Consider the following 14,272-nt stretch of genomic DNA (forward strand, 5'->3'; position numbering starts at 1 on the left):
AAAGAATTGGCTGCCCCCATTACAACTTTTTATAGTATTTTGGAGGAGGATATTGTTGTCTCTGGACAGTTGTACTCCAGTTAGGGATGTGGCTCTTCTTCAATCAGGGACGTAGCTCTTCCTCAGTCTTTTGTTGCAGTTTTATCATTGATTTATTAACTATTATCAATTAAGATGAATTTTGAGAACAAGCTCATAGTCAAAGGCTAAAGAAGGGTGTGGTTCCAGCCATGCCAATTTAAAAATGAATTATTTAATTGGTAGGGCATATTTCATAGTGGAGGTCTTTTCAGGATGGCATTCACAGCCAACTTAGCTGGATAGCAATAAATAGTTCTAAACTAGGAGGGCTTTTTAAAAAGTATTTTTTTAAAACAATGCCAAGGATATTCTAATAAATCAGCCAAATGTATTACCTTTCTTGAAGCAGTATTATTAATTACTTTGGAGAAGAATACATTTAATCAAAACTGTGTTTCCTGTTCTAAATGAAACAAATGTGATATGTTTTCACAACTGTCCTGGAGTTTTTGCCTAAAACGAAAGGTGTCCGTGTGAGTGTGTGTAATCTATCAATTTGTTGTTGTTGCTACTCTATGAAAAACTTATCACAAGACTTTCTGGAGCTGAGAATATGGGAAACCCAGTAGGTTTCCATGGCTGAGTAGTATAGTGGTTTGAGTATTGGCCTCGAGAGTCATAGTCCAATACTCAAACGACTACACCATCCTGGCTCTCATATCTATTTCCTATAAAAATTTAGATGCCTTATATTCAGATAAGAGGGAGGCAGTAACTTGGGGTCCCTTTTGCAAGTAGGTCTACTTTAAAAATTCCGGATAACCTGAGACAATGACAAACCGGTTTCTCATTTTAAACCAGGTTTCCTGAGGGCCCATCAAAACGGACCCGTGGCCTAACTTCTTTTTCAAAGTAGCAGTTTGTCATGAGTAAGTCCCAGGCTATTGCAAACAGGAACTTAAAGTTTTCTCACTGTGTTTGTCTAGACACTGTAAGGAAGTTACCATAGTTTTTTAGGCAATGACTTCCTTAAAATAACATGCAAACAGGAACAATTACCATATCAGTGACCCTGTCAATAGTATGGGGTGCTATAGATCATATCTTGAAGTTGAAGACACTTGACAAATAACTTTACTGGAGTGAGCAGTCTTTCAGTTGTGACATATTATTCCCTATAACCTCTTTTCTTGTCTGCCACCAGAAAATAAACCACACATTGAAAGAACAAACCACAGCATTACCACCACGGAAAATGAGGATGGGACCCTGAAATGTATTCTAAAGAGCCCAATACAGCCCACCTACCGCTTCTTGGTCAGCTGGTTTAAAAAGTCAGAACACTTTGCTGCTGCAACTCTGGGGGAAATTATGAGTAATGGTAGTGTTTGGTATAGTAATGTGAATACGGCAAGGAGATCGCAACCTCACAGCCCTTCAGTTGGCAACTTTTGCCTGAAACTGCAGGATGTGGAGATGGCCAGTGCTGGGCTGTTCTTTTGCCAGGTGGAAGAATGGCAGGCACCCAACAGTACTGCTCCCATCCAGCATGAATCAGGTCAGTTATGATACAGCAACCCTGTTGTGCTTCTTTCAGGTAGTATTCACCCCATTCTTTAAGGTTTATTGCCTTTGGTGGGGAACTATCCAAATTTACACCTGATTTAAAATTGACCCTGACAATGCACATCTAAAAACTTTTGCCCACAATGAGTTCTGCACAGTAGGCCAAGTTTAAATTGGGGCTCCTTGATATGCAGCTATTGATTCTTGGCTTCTCCATGAAAGACTCCTCCTCCTGTGCATGCTACTCCTTGGGGGTGAAAGTGGACCTGGTGGAATATAAACCAACCACCTGGTAAACATTGTAGAAGAATATTTTGGTGAAATATCTGTTAGAGCCAAGCTTACATTTTAAGAAGTCCAATTGAGGATCAATCATATAATGATGATGATGATGATGATGATGATGATGATTTTTATAGACTGCCCTCTCTCCCCTAGGGGATTATACTTAGTATATCCACTTTGAGTCCCCTTTGGAAGAGATAAAGCAGGGTAAATAATAATAATAATAATAATAATAATAATAATAATAATAATAATAATAATAATAATAATAAACATTTAGAAAGTGTGATTCTCAAAGTGATGCCTTTTCTCAACTGCACATTTTGCATTTAGTGTGCATTGCACTGAAAGTGGTCATCAGAATGCAATCATGAGTTTCTGATGTTAATTAACTTTTACTCTATTTACATGCAGAAAATATATTAATAAAGACTATGCAGTCCCTTTAACATATAGCCAAAGGGAATGCATATCTAAATGGTAAACACTTACAGATAGCTTTGTGTCACATCTGTGTCTTGCAAACTGGACTTACTCACTTACTTTTGTAAACTGTATGAGAAGATTCAGTTGCCATAAATGTCTTTTCTTTGTTTTTTTGCAGTACCAACCAATTCTTCCCAGATTTGTTCTCCTCACTCTCTGTACCGCTTCCTTTTATTCTACCCTCCAGTCCTGTTTCTTATCTTGGTGGGTGTCTTCCTCATGTTGTACTTCAGAAGAAAACATGTTCCAAAGGAAAAAGTGGCTTTGGAGCAAAACATGATTTCTGGAGAAGAGCTTACTGTCTGGCTGGCACAAAGCCACTTTGAACCCAGTGGCAAGAATGATAAATAACAGCATAGCAGAGAATGAAACTAGTCAACTGAAGAACAATGAAATGGACTGACTCTTGAAGAGATAATGCCACCTGGAGCTGTATGGCAGTAGTTTTGCAGTCCTCTTGATTGGACTCCAGACTCCATTGACTCGTAACAACTAGTACTGCAGGGACTTATAGTCTAAACATTTGAGGGTCACACAGTTCCCACTTCTGCTGTACAGAGTGCATAGAGCTATTTAATTCTCTTGGTCTGCCTCCAACAAGAGTGAAAAGTAGCTCCAGTTAACAATAGTTTTTTTTTGTCTCTAAATCTGTGGAAGCCATTTCAGGCCTTTGAGGTTGCCACCTCTGTTCTGTTCCACCCCCCTAAATTCAACAAATTACCAACAATTTGAATGCTACTATTTCCTTTTAAAGACTGGTGTTTAACATAGCAATCCTATGCACATTTACTCAGAGCTCAATGCAATTGAGTAGTAAGACGCCAATTCTCACATGAGTACATGCATGACTTTATAGCCTAAATCTTAAGTCAGAAGCATGCTTTTTAAAAGCCTTAAAATTTATTTTTCCTAATTTTTATATTAGTTGGTAACTTATATTACAGTCCAGTGTTATTTATGGTTATATCCAAATGCCCTGTGTGTGTGTGTGTATGTGGCAAAGGGGCTTAATTACAAGTAACGTGTTACCTCAAAACTCTTAATGTATTCTGGGATATTCCTTTCGTATGTTCACAAGTATATGCATTCATGAGAATGAATGTCCCTGAAGACATCCACCTTGAAGGCAAATACCAGAAAGTGGTAATAGTTGGTGCACTGAGAAGTGGGGGAATGGAAGAAGTTTGAACAAAGAGGATTAGGTTTTCCCATTCTAATTGTCTATTATGCAACCTTCATAGTCTGTTATGCTAGCTTTCTTAGCTTATTTCTCTAAGTCTCTGCAACTGATGGTTTTGTCTTTCACTGCCGTTAAACTTATAAAACTTTGACACTTGACTATGTGTACCATCACCACATATGTGATACGGTCTAATGTTATAGGGAAGAACTTGTACCAAGCTCCCATTAAAACCCACCCCCAATCATAAGGAAAAAAATGATCTGTTATCAGAATAGGCATTATTTGTTTGTTTAGGCGCCATTCATAAGAAGCACATTTTCATCAGACAGCAGGCATTATCAATATGGCGTGCAAGAAGTTGAGAAGAATACCGGAATCTATACAGGAACTTGGCAACAGAAGTTGTGGCTGGGCTCTTTTTTTGTTCCATGGAGGCCTTGTAAGTATTTAAATTGCTACCATTGTGCAATCCTTGGTCACCGTGATGCCCAGAGAAGACTGAGCCATGTGGAAATCCAACTATTTTCTCAAGATCATCCAAGGTCATCCATCCTAGTGTCTTGGAATTTGCCTAGAACATTAAAAACAATACAAATATGAAGCAAAACTAGCACTCAGGGAACTCAATAGCAAATAAAGATGTGCTGGTCTAGAAATAAAACTAAGAACAGAAGTGACTTTACAAGCCACATGTCTTTCTTTTTCACCCTTCAGGTACAGTGTTCTCTCACTTATTGCGATGGTTATGTTCCAGGACCACCCGCAATAAGTGGAAATCCGCGAAGTAGGGACACTATATTTATTTCAATACTTATACATTATTTTAGTAGTTCTACAATATTTTAAGTCTTAATCAATCGTGTGTTGATAAATCGCTTCCTTTTCCTCCTGTTGCTGCTTGGGCTCCCTTTCTCTCCCTTCGGCTTCTCCTTCCTCCCTTCCTTAGGCTGTAAATTGTAATTTTTTATGATTTATAATATTCTTTTAGAGTTTATTGAAAAACCGTGAAACAGGAAATCCACGAAAAGTGAACAGCAAAGTAGTGAGGGAACACTGTATTAGAAAACCTATAATCTTCCCTTATAGATAATAGCATTTTGGATGATTATCCAAAATGCTTCATTGTGGGATCAGACAATGTGGGATCCAAGCAGATGCAGCAGATACACATGTCCTTGCATGGGAAAGTTGTGGTCCTCATAGGGAAAAACACCATGATGCCCAAGGCCATCCAGGGGCATCTGGAGAACAACCCTGCTCTGGATAAGCTTTTTGCCTCATATCCATGTGAACATGGGCTTTGTGCTCACCAAGGAAAATCTGACCAAAATTAGAGACATGCTGTTGGCTAACAAAGTGCCAGCTGCCACTTGTCATTGCCCTCTTGTGACATGAAGGTGCCAGCCTAAAACACTGGCCTGAGCCATGAGAAAACCTCCCTTTCCCAGGCTTTGGGCATTATCACCAAGATCTGCGGAGGACTTTTGAAATCCTGAGTGGTGTGCAGTTGATCAAGACTGGCATCAAAATGGGTGCCAGCAAAGCCAACTTGCTGAATATGCTAAATATTTCCCCCTTATCCTTTGAGCTCACCATCCAGCAGGTTTTCAATAAAGACAGCATTTATAATCTTGAGGTTCTGGACATCATTGAGGAGACCCTGCAAGGATATTTCCTGGAGGGTGTCCACAATGTTGCCAGTGTCTGCCTGCAAATTAGCTACCCAGCCATTCCCTCTGTGCCCTACTCCATTATCAATGGACACAATGTGTTGATTGTGGCTGTGGAAACTGACTATTCTTTCCAATTGGCTGATAAGGTGTTCCTGGCTGGCCCTTCAGTTTTTGTGGCTGCTGCCCTGGCAACTGTGGAGTTGGCTGCCCCAGCTGCAGTAGCCCCAGCCAAGGTGGAAGCCAAGGAAGAATCAGACAAAGATATGGGATGTGGTCTCTTTGACTAACAGCTGGTTACTGTTGTTTATTTGTCATCTTCCAGTTGGACTAAAAAAGGAAAGGAACAATATAAAGTACTACTTTTACCCAACAAAAAGAGAAGAAGTTGTGGCTAGAACCCTTGGTAAACCAGAACAAGTGGTCAAGACTCAAATTGACAGGATTCAATCCCAACATGCAACAAGGAACAAACTTCTAAGAGATGTGATTGTGTTGTTTACAAGAAAGAAAGTACAACACCAAGTTTTGCAGGCTCTCGCCAAAGACTGAATGAAATAGGAAAAGAATATATTATTTTTCCTCACAGATAAATCTAAGAAGAAAGACTACAGATTCAGATGGGAAAACTCAGAAGGAGTTATGGTATCTTACAAAGGTATTGATTAACATCAATCATGAAGGCCCAGGATTTTTATGAAAAATTTAAAAAAGACCTAGATTCAAAAGAAAGATTAGAAGACCAAAGAGAAAGAGAACATTCAAAAAGGCAAGAAGAGATTGCACCCTCAATAGACCCTGGATAAGGAAGATGTTCAACAACAGCAGCAGGCCACTCCACATGATGAAGAAGAATGTAATGATCATCTACTATCACAATATAGTGAGAATGCTAAATATACTTTATTTAAATATAAATTGACTAAATCGGCCAAACAAGAGGAGAAGAGCTTTTCATTATTTGTGATTACTGGAAACAAGAAGAAATTCCCACTCAAGATCTGGCAGAAATGGACAAATTGAACAGGTTTATACTATTGCCAGGCCATCCTAAATTTGAAGAAGAAATCTAATACTTTAATAATCTGGTTTTGGTTACAAATAACGGCATTGTGTCACTACTAATTGAAGAAGAGTGACAGTATTTTATTGACTTTTTAAAAGAAGAGAAGAAAAATCATTGGGCTTTACACAATAAAGCATCAAAGGAAAATTAGTAGTACAGGTATGTAGGAATAACAAGAAAAGAAAAAATAGTTAAGTTAGTGACAAGAATAACAGGATCCCCAATGATATCCAAGGGATTCTGGAAAGTTAATCTACCAGAGATAAGATGTTTTATGACCACTTTTTGTTATTATGAAAAAGACCGCAGAGATAGACTAGGAAGCATTAGTTAGGGCTTTTCAACTTTTCTATCTCCTTTGTTTCATAACACAGTACACCCACCTTTCTATCCTTCTGTTTTAGATTAGAAAAGAAATATATTTTTCTCTTTTCTTTTTTAACATCATACAAATCTTTTTGTATTAGATAACAATGGAAGAAGGTGAAGATCTAAGATGTTAAAAGGCCCTTGTTCTATATCCACTCTTGTACCCTTCCCCATTCCTCATATACAGTAGAGTCTCACTTATCCAACATAAACGGGCCAGCAGAACGTTGGATAAGCAAATATGTTGGATAATAAGAAGAGATTAAGAAAAAGCCTATTAAACATCAAAATAGGTTATGATTTTACAAATTAAGCACCAAAACATCATGTTATACAACAAATTTGACAGAAAAAGTAGTTCAATACACAGTAATGTTATGTTGTAATTACTGTATTTACAAAATTAGCACCAAAATATCACGTTATATTGAAAACATTGACTACAAAAATGCGTTGGATAAGCGAGTGTTGGATAAGTGAGACTCTACTGTATTTGCAATAAATATTATATGAATAATATGGTGTGCAAGAGTTTATGTCTATAAAAACCTCTGTAAAATTGCCTTAATGGTGCTTGATACAGTTTAGAAGAACTGCTGGGTGGAAGGGGCCCTTGTCCTCTCACAGCGCATGGATAAAGCATTTGAATAGATTAGGAGTATATATTGTGTGGCCTTCCAGATGATGTTGGACTACAACTCACAAAATTAATCAGCATGACTGTTTATCTTGGCTATGCCTTTTGGAACTTGCAATTAAAAAGTATTATGACTGTCATCCCTGGAAAAGGGTGTTGTCACTTGCAAAATTCATCCCCACCCTTGATTCAATCATTGTTTGGGACCAGGCATTGAAAACAAGATGAAAGACTGCATAATTCAGTCACCAGGCATAAATCATCAAATACCTGAATCTGCCTGAAACGTCATGAAGTCAAATATAACATGCTGTAACATCAAACTAATAGTTGAGCTTTCAGACTTCTCCAAAATACTCCATATGTGATTTTTGGTTAAAGTGTTAAAGCTGATGTCAAAAGGAATCAGAAATAACACTGCCAACATCACACTGCCCTGGTGCAAGTCTGTGGTGCAACCAGAATTGGAGTACTATGTAGAGTTCTGGTTACTGCAATTAAAATAATTTTGTGGACATGGAAAATGTGCAGAAAACGACAATCAAAATGACCAAAGAACTGGAACAACACAATGGGGACAGATAGCAATGCTTAATGCTGTTTAATTTAGTGAAAAGGCATGCAAAGGGACTCATTAGAGATGTGTAAAATTATGTATCTGTCATAATCCAAAAATTCAAGGCTACTGGAACTAAATGGTAAGGTATTCAGGACAGATATATGTATAGAGGAGAATTAAATAGAGAAGAATTAAGGCATGAGAGTCACTGCTACCGTATATAGCGTTGGGTACCAATTTGGACTCCTGCAAAGGATCGTTACCTTGCCACAGTGCTGGAGCTTAGGCACCTCACTGATGCCATGAGCAAAACCGTGGAGGGACACCCAAGATGGGAAGGTCATGGCAGAGAGGTCAGACTAAATACTATCCCTGGGGAAGGTAATGGCAACCCACTCCAGTATTCTTACAATGAAAACCAAATGGATCAGTACAACCAAAGATATGTCAATGGGAGCTCTGGTGTAGGACGGTCCAGAAGGGCATGAAGAGTTGGAAGTGACTGAACAAATAAACAACAACAACAACAAAATCATTTTGAAGGACTTTGAAAGGGGACTAGATAAATTAAAAGATGATAGATCTATCAGTGTCCACTATTAGAGAGCATGACTAGACAGCTTGAGTAGCCCTTCTCTGAAAGTGATGGGGCCAGAAATCTTTTGGATATATTTAACAATATATCTTAGAGATGGGACCCAAGCAACTTCTGATATCAACGAACATATGTATCTGTTACTGGAGAACATAAGATGGAGGATACAGTTGCACTCATGTTTTGCTAGACCAGTGTTTCTCAACCTATGGGTCCCCAGGTGTTTTGCCTGCAACTCCCAGAAATCCCAGCCAGTTTAGCAGTTGTTAGAATTTCTGTGAGTTGAAGGCCAAAATGTCTGGGGACCACATAGGTTGAGAACCACTGTACTAGACAGCTTCCTCTCTATCGCCACTGCTTCTACAGGAAATAGCATGTCTCCATTTTCTCTGACCTAGAAATCCAATATTAGACAAAATGTTGAAGAATTGAGAAAAAGTATTTGGGGTTCTAAAATAATTATGTGGGGTGCTAAAAGAGCTTTAAAACCTCAATTGAAAAATCAAAAATATTGAAACAAATAGTTTGTGTGGCCTAACTAAAAACAAAACAAAACAAAACAAAACACACAAAAAGATAAAAATATTTATGTTCTCTCTTACTATAAAGCCTCTGTGCCATTTGACCTTTTTCTACAGCTCTTTTTGTTTCTGCCTTTCCATGGTTGATAAGAATTTGCCTTGCTTTCCATTAAGCATCAGTCCCTTTGAGCCATTATTACTTTGCCAGCTCTGCAATATAATAATGTATTGGAAGTCCTCTATGAGATATGGATGTTATGAAACTGTCCAATTCTAATTCCTGCATACATAAGTGCACTTACAAAAACATAACTGGCATACCTTTTGAGATAGCTGTCCTTTGAAACTTCAAATGGAGAAACCAAACTCTATTGCCTTTGTTTAATTGTCTTTGTTCCCACACTTACAATGATGGGAGAGGCAGAATCCACTGACACTTCCTATAACATTCAACCCAGAATGTAGGTGCTAGCACTACAATATTCTCACTTCGTTTCCCCTGAAGATAGTGTGATGTATTTTATATCTTTTGGTAAGCATGGCAGAGGTATTCCCACAGGATAGGTTTTAGATCACACTGTGTTTGTTGTTGGTTTATGGCCAATACAGCTGCCTCTGCAAGATATTCAATGGCTCACAATTGCTTCCCTTTAACAACATGCACCAGCAGAGGTTGGAAACGTTTTTTCTTTTTCTTTTTAAACTACACGGCTGGCTGAGAGCTTCTTGGAGTTGTGGTCCAAAAAGGCAAGCTGCCTTATCAAGACATCTCATTCCGCCTATCAATGGAGTTGGCCTCTGTAAAAATTGGGACAATTTTGCCTGACAGCTCTGGGTTATGTGGAAGACAAGAGCTGAAAGGATCACTGGAACAGAAATTCAAAATGCCTCCAGTCAAAGGGGATTCCAGCAGGTCAGTAGCAAAAGCTGCCAACCAGGCTGACAAGACTGGCACTGTATTGGAGCAGATAAAGAAGAAGAAAGGGAAAAACAAGACGAGCCGCAGTCTCTGGGGCTGTCAATCCAGCATGAAAATTCACATTCGGGGGAGAGCATTTCCGTTATTTTGTTTAAAAGCACAGGGGAATGCACAGATAATAACAAGAGCAGGATGGAAAGAGCCCCAAAGGGGTTTTGGGGGGAGGTGGTGTTGCTGCTTTTGTGTCCCTCTGATGGAGGGAGGTTTTTAAACCAGTGTATGGAGCATTGTCCAATTTGGAGGAGAAGGGCCATGACCAATCGGTGTTAAATGTGGCAATAATGTGTCAGGCGGAGGCCACAGGATAAAAGAGAGCGCCCGCCTGAACTGTAGCAGATTTCATTCTCTTGGTAATGAGTGAGACGCAGAGTGGCAACGAAATAGAAGGGAAATGCCATGAGATTCTAATTTCTCTTTGCGCTGTTGCTGCCACAGCTTTGATCTAGAGCAAGGGCCTATTTTAAATTGCAAACGGATACAAGTAAGATAGCATCTAGCCACTGGCTTATGGGCTTAATGAAGTGGGGCATACGCTTGAGTCAGATAATGTGTCGAGAGGCTGGAATTCAGAGGCAGAATTACTGAAGGTCTAAAGGGGTAAGGGAGGTGTTCTAGACACAGGGGAAGCCTTGCAGGCTATTTCTCATGGACGTTAGCAAACTAGTAGTGGGTCTAATAATTTATTGGCCTTTTCTTGGCATATCATAACAAGTTTAAATCAAACCACAGGATTTGCATAAAGATAATAGATTATTTTATTAAAATTCATTAGATTAGATAGTGAGTGACATATGCACATGCTACTTATGAGACACAAAGTATTGCTAACATGAGAAAAAAATATGTATCACACAATGTGATCAATAGGAAGAGACAACAACTTTAAGATTTATGTTAAGAATAGTTCTCAGAATTTCAGGTCTCTGTAACAATTTGCCAAATGGATTCTCCACACTCTTTCTTGTATTTGACAGCATTCATGGTAAACAAGAAAACCCGCCAAGTCACATCATGGTTTGTGGTTTGCAGCAAAAAAAGAACATAAAAAGACCGGTTTCCACTTTGTATCCTCATTTCTTTAGAAAGGTGTCCAAAAATATCCTCTGTTGTCAGTTTTAAGCAAGGTAAGTGCCTAGATTTCTGGGGCTCAACAACAAGATGTGTTTTCCTGGAAGAATGTCCTTTGGAAAAAAACTCCTGAAATGAGCGGAGTGATGCAAAATTATCTGCTATAACTAAGATGTTGGGTTTGTGTGGAAGGTACTTAACTCATGGTCTTAACTGGGAAGAGGGTGGTATTAAGGAAATAATTTCTTAAGGGAGGAAATAAACTATGGTGATTTATGAATGCTATTAAAATATTTTTTCTGCTAAAAGAAAAAAGAGGGATTCCTTGTGTCCTCACATCTTTCTAGACTGTTCAACAGAAATTTTAAACTGCTGTCCAGCAATGCATTATATGGGACTACCATTTTGTAAATAAGATGGAGGGTAATAGAGCAGCTTACTAATTCCAGGGATGAAATTGGCTCTCAATTCTCTTTCCAGAGTTGCCAACTCTTTCTTATACACACATGCTTTGGATTGATTACTTGGATAGACAGCCAGGAGCCAGGTAGAGCACCCCATATTTGGTTAGAAGACCTCCAATAATCTTTTATTTAGAACTTCTGATTCTATGATAACAGAACTCCATGCAGTCATGTTGGCCACATGACTTTGGAGGTGTCTACGGACGACGCTGGCTCTTCAGCTTAGAAATGAAGATGAGCACCCCCCCCCCCCCCCCCCAGAGTTGGACACAACTAGACTTAATTTCAGGGGGAAACCTTTACCCTACATTTCTATGGTAACCATCTAAAAAAGCAACAGAAAAGAAAAATCCCATCTACCTTCTTGCTTAAGAGAGAGAGAATTATATCAAAGTATTTAAGAATAGCCTTTATCTGCTGTGAAATAAATGCAGTTTTAGCTTCAGGTTTAAATTTACCAAGTGGTAGGTGCTTGCCAGACACTTTGTTAAAAGAAAGGCCTACATTTGCTTGAATTCTCTGATTGCTGACCAATTTGCTTCTTGGATCATAACAGTGATAATTTCTCCTTTGCTGCTCTACAAATGCATTAGCCTTGGATATTTCGATCCGAGAACATCAGACACTAATAGCCTCTTCTCATTAATAGTGAGCATAGTCTGGTAAGTATATTCACTAGAATACTCAGATGGCTGGGTACTTTATTGTTGTGTTAATTAACTCTTACTCTATTTACATGCAGATTTAAATTTACATGGGGTATTTTATTTCGCAGATGAATGCAGTAGTGATTATCAGATAATTAACTAGAAAACTGATAGAGTAAGAGGATGTAAGGTTGGTTCCTAAAGGCCTCCTTGTGATTTCAGCTTTTTACGGCCCACCAACACTTAAGGATCAAGTCCGTTTTTAAAAATATCATGATTCTTATTTGTTTTTCTATATCTCTGTGCTTCCAAGTAATTGCTTTCACTGGAGCAGCTTATGGCTGTTTTATGTTGCTCTTTTTTATTAGTCACTTTTGGATTGTTTATATTCAGCTGAAATATTTGGACAGATTATTAAGTTTGAAGCAGGGGTTTATTTCAACCTTCTTCAGCTGCTGAATTTTGCATCAGAGCTAAGTAGGGTAGCCAATTACACATTGTTGAAAAGAAAAAAATGCTGCATAAAAAAGAGGAGAGAGAGCATACATTCACATAGATTAATTGATATGTAGAGATGGACATTTTGAAAAATAGGGTTATAATTTTAAAGCCAGGATGATGGCATGTTGTGAAGATTAGACTAAGACACTAGAATGCCAGGGTCTGAATCCCCACTTGGCCCCGGGAGGCCTTGAGCAAATCATTCTCTTTCAGCCTAAAAGCAGGATGATGGCAAACCTTCTCCAAATCAGAAAGCATCTACACTGCCGAATTAATGGAGTCTGACACCATTTTAACTGCCATCACACAATACTTTGGAATCATGGCAGTTGCAGTTTTACAAGATCTTAGTCTTGTAAGCCAAAGTGGGCTGATGCCTCACCAAATTACAACTCCCAGGATTCCGTAGCACTGAGTCATGGCTGTTATAGTGGTGTCAAACTCCATTAATTCTACAGTGTTGAATGAATGAATTGAACTAAGGCCCCATCTACACTGACCATTTAATGCAGTTTCAAATTGGCATTGAAGAAAGTGGTTTTACTGTGCGGATCCTGGAACCAGTTTGAGGTTCAGATGGTTAAGATGTAGCGATTAAGCTAGGACCACGGTTAAAGAATCCATGCCTGGCAAGTGTATGCTAAACCAGATAGGCCAGGACAGAAAACCAACTCACCATATGAAGAGAAGCCATAGAGGTATATTATGATTTGGCCAAAAAGGATGTGAGTACAGCAGTTTGCTTGAAAATGTACAAACATAAACATACAGAGAAAGCACGATGTCTTACACAGTTTCACAGCTATTCAACATTCCTGCTCTCTCCCCTGATTGGTCCAAAGAGGGGGCTGGTCTGGATCTGCATCCTGATTGGCTGGGAGTTCTGCTGATGTCACTACCTTCAGGCAGGGATTCCCTTTGGTGGGGAAATGACAGTTAAGGATTGGGGGGCTGAGAGACCAATCAGCTGATGGGATGGCCCCCTGGGAGGAGGTATCATCCGCAAAGACAATGTCAAAGAAATGGTAATGAGATTTTGATTAGCTCAACCGTTTAGTTCTGTATTGGCAAAGATAGGAGCTTCTGAAGACAAAGGTGTGAGGCTCCTGGAAAAAAAAATGATCATGGACAATCAAGGTCTGGGGCTGTCAATATAAAGGTTTAACAAATGTATATAAGTTGAACTTCTGTTTACAAGCTCAACATCTCTCAGCCTCAAGTGAACCGTTTAACTAGACAAACAATTCTGGGTTTATCTGGGCTGACACAGGAAATCATTTATCTCTGCATATACATCAACAATGGATTTTGGTAATTATCTGGCCTGAGAAACAGCCAGAGGGATTTGCTCAACCTTCCTGTTCTCAATGGATTATCTCAGCAGGTTTATGGAGTGGCGACTGTCTCTGGGCTGCATCTTGTTACATTTTATAAAGGAGTTTATACATTTTATATATAAGAAATGATACAGTACACAGAAAGATACAAGTTACACAGAAAGTCAGAGAAAATAGATACAATTTGTAAAGTGTTAGAAACAATAAATTCTTTGGGGGGAGGGGGTGAAGCTGCCGCTGGTCCACTCCCAATCTCCAATGTTTGAACTTGTGAACATTCAAAAATTTAAAACATTTTTTAAAAAGGAAAAATCATAT

General features: G+C 38.8%; 1 protein-coding gene and 1 pseudogene across 1 annotated transcript in view; both read left to right on the forward strand.

The window, feature by feature from the left end:
• The window catches only part of cd101 (CD101 molecule), a 29,344-nt gene extending 25,118 nt beyond the window's left edge, over positions 1-4,226 (forward strand). The window contains exons 7-8 of the mRNA XM_003219111.4: positions 1,226-1,579; positions 2,477-4,226. Coding sequence (XP_003219159.3) covers positions 1,226-1,579; positions 2,477-2,709 — 587 coding nt within the window. The 3' untranslated portion in view covers positions 2,710-4,226. The remainder of the gene's footprint in view (positions 1-1,225; positions 1,580-2,476) is intronic.
• On the forward strand, positions 4,026-5,555 carry LOC100566359 (large ribosomal subunit protein uL10-like; annotated as a pseudogene).
• The last annotated feature ends 8,717 nt before the right edge of the window (positions 5,556-14,272 follow it).

The sequence above is a fragment of the Anolis carolinensis genome, chromosome 3 (assembly GCF_035594765.1).
Source record: "Anolis carolinensis isolate JA03-04 chromosome 3, rAnoCar3.1.pri, whole genome shotgun sequence".
Classification (NCBI taxonomy): Eukaryota; Metazoa; Chordata; class Lepidosauria; order Squamata; family Dactyloidae; genus Anolis; species Anolis carolinensis.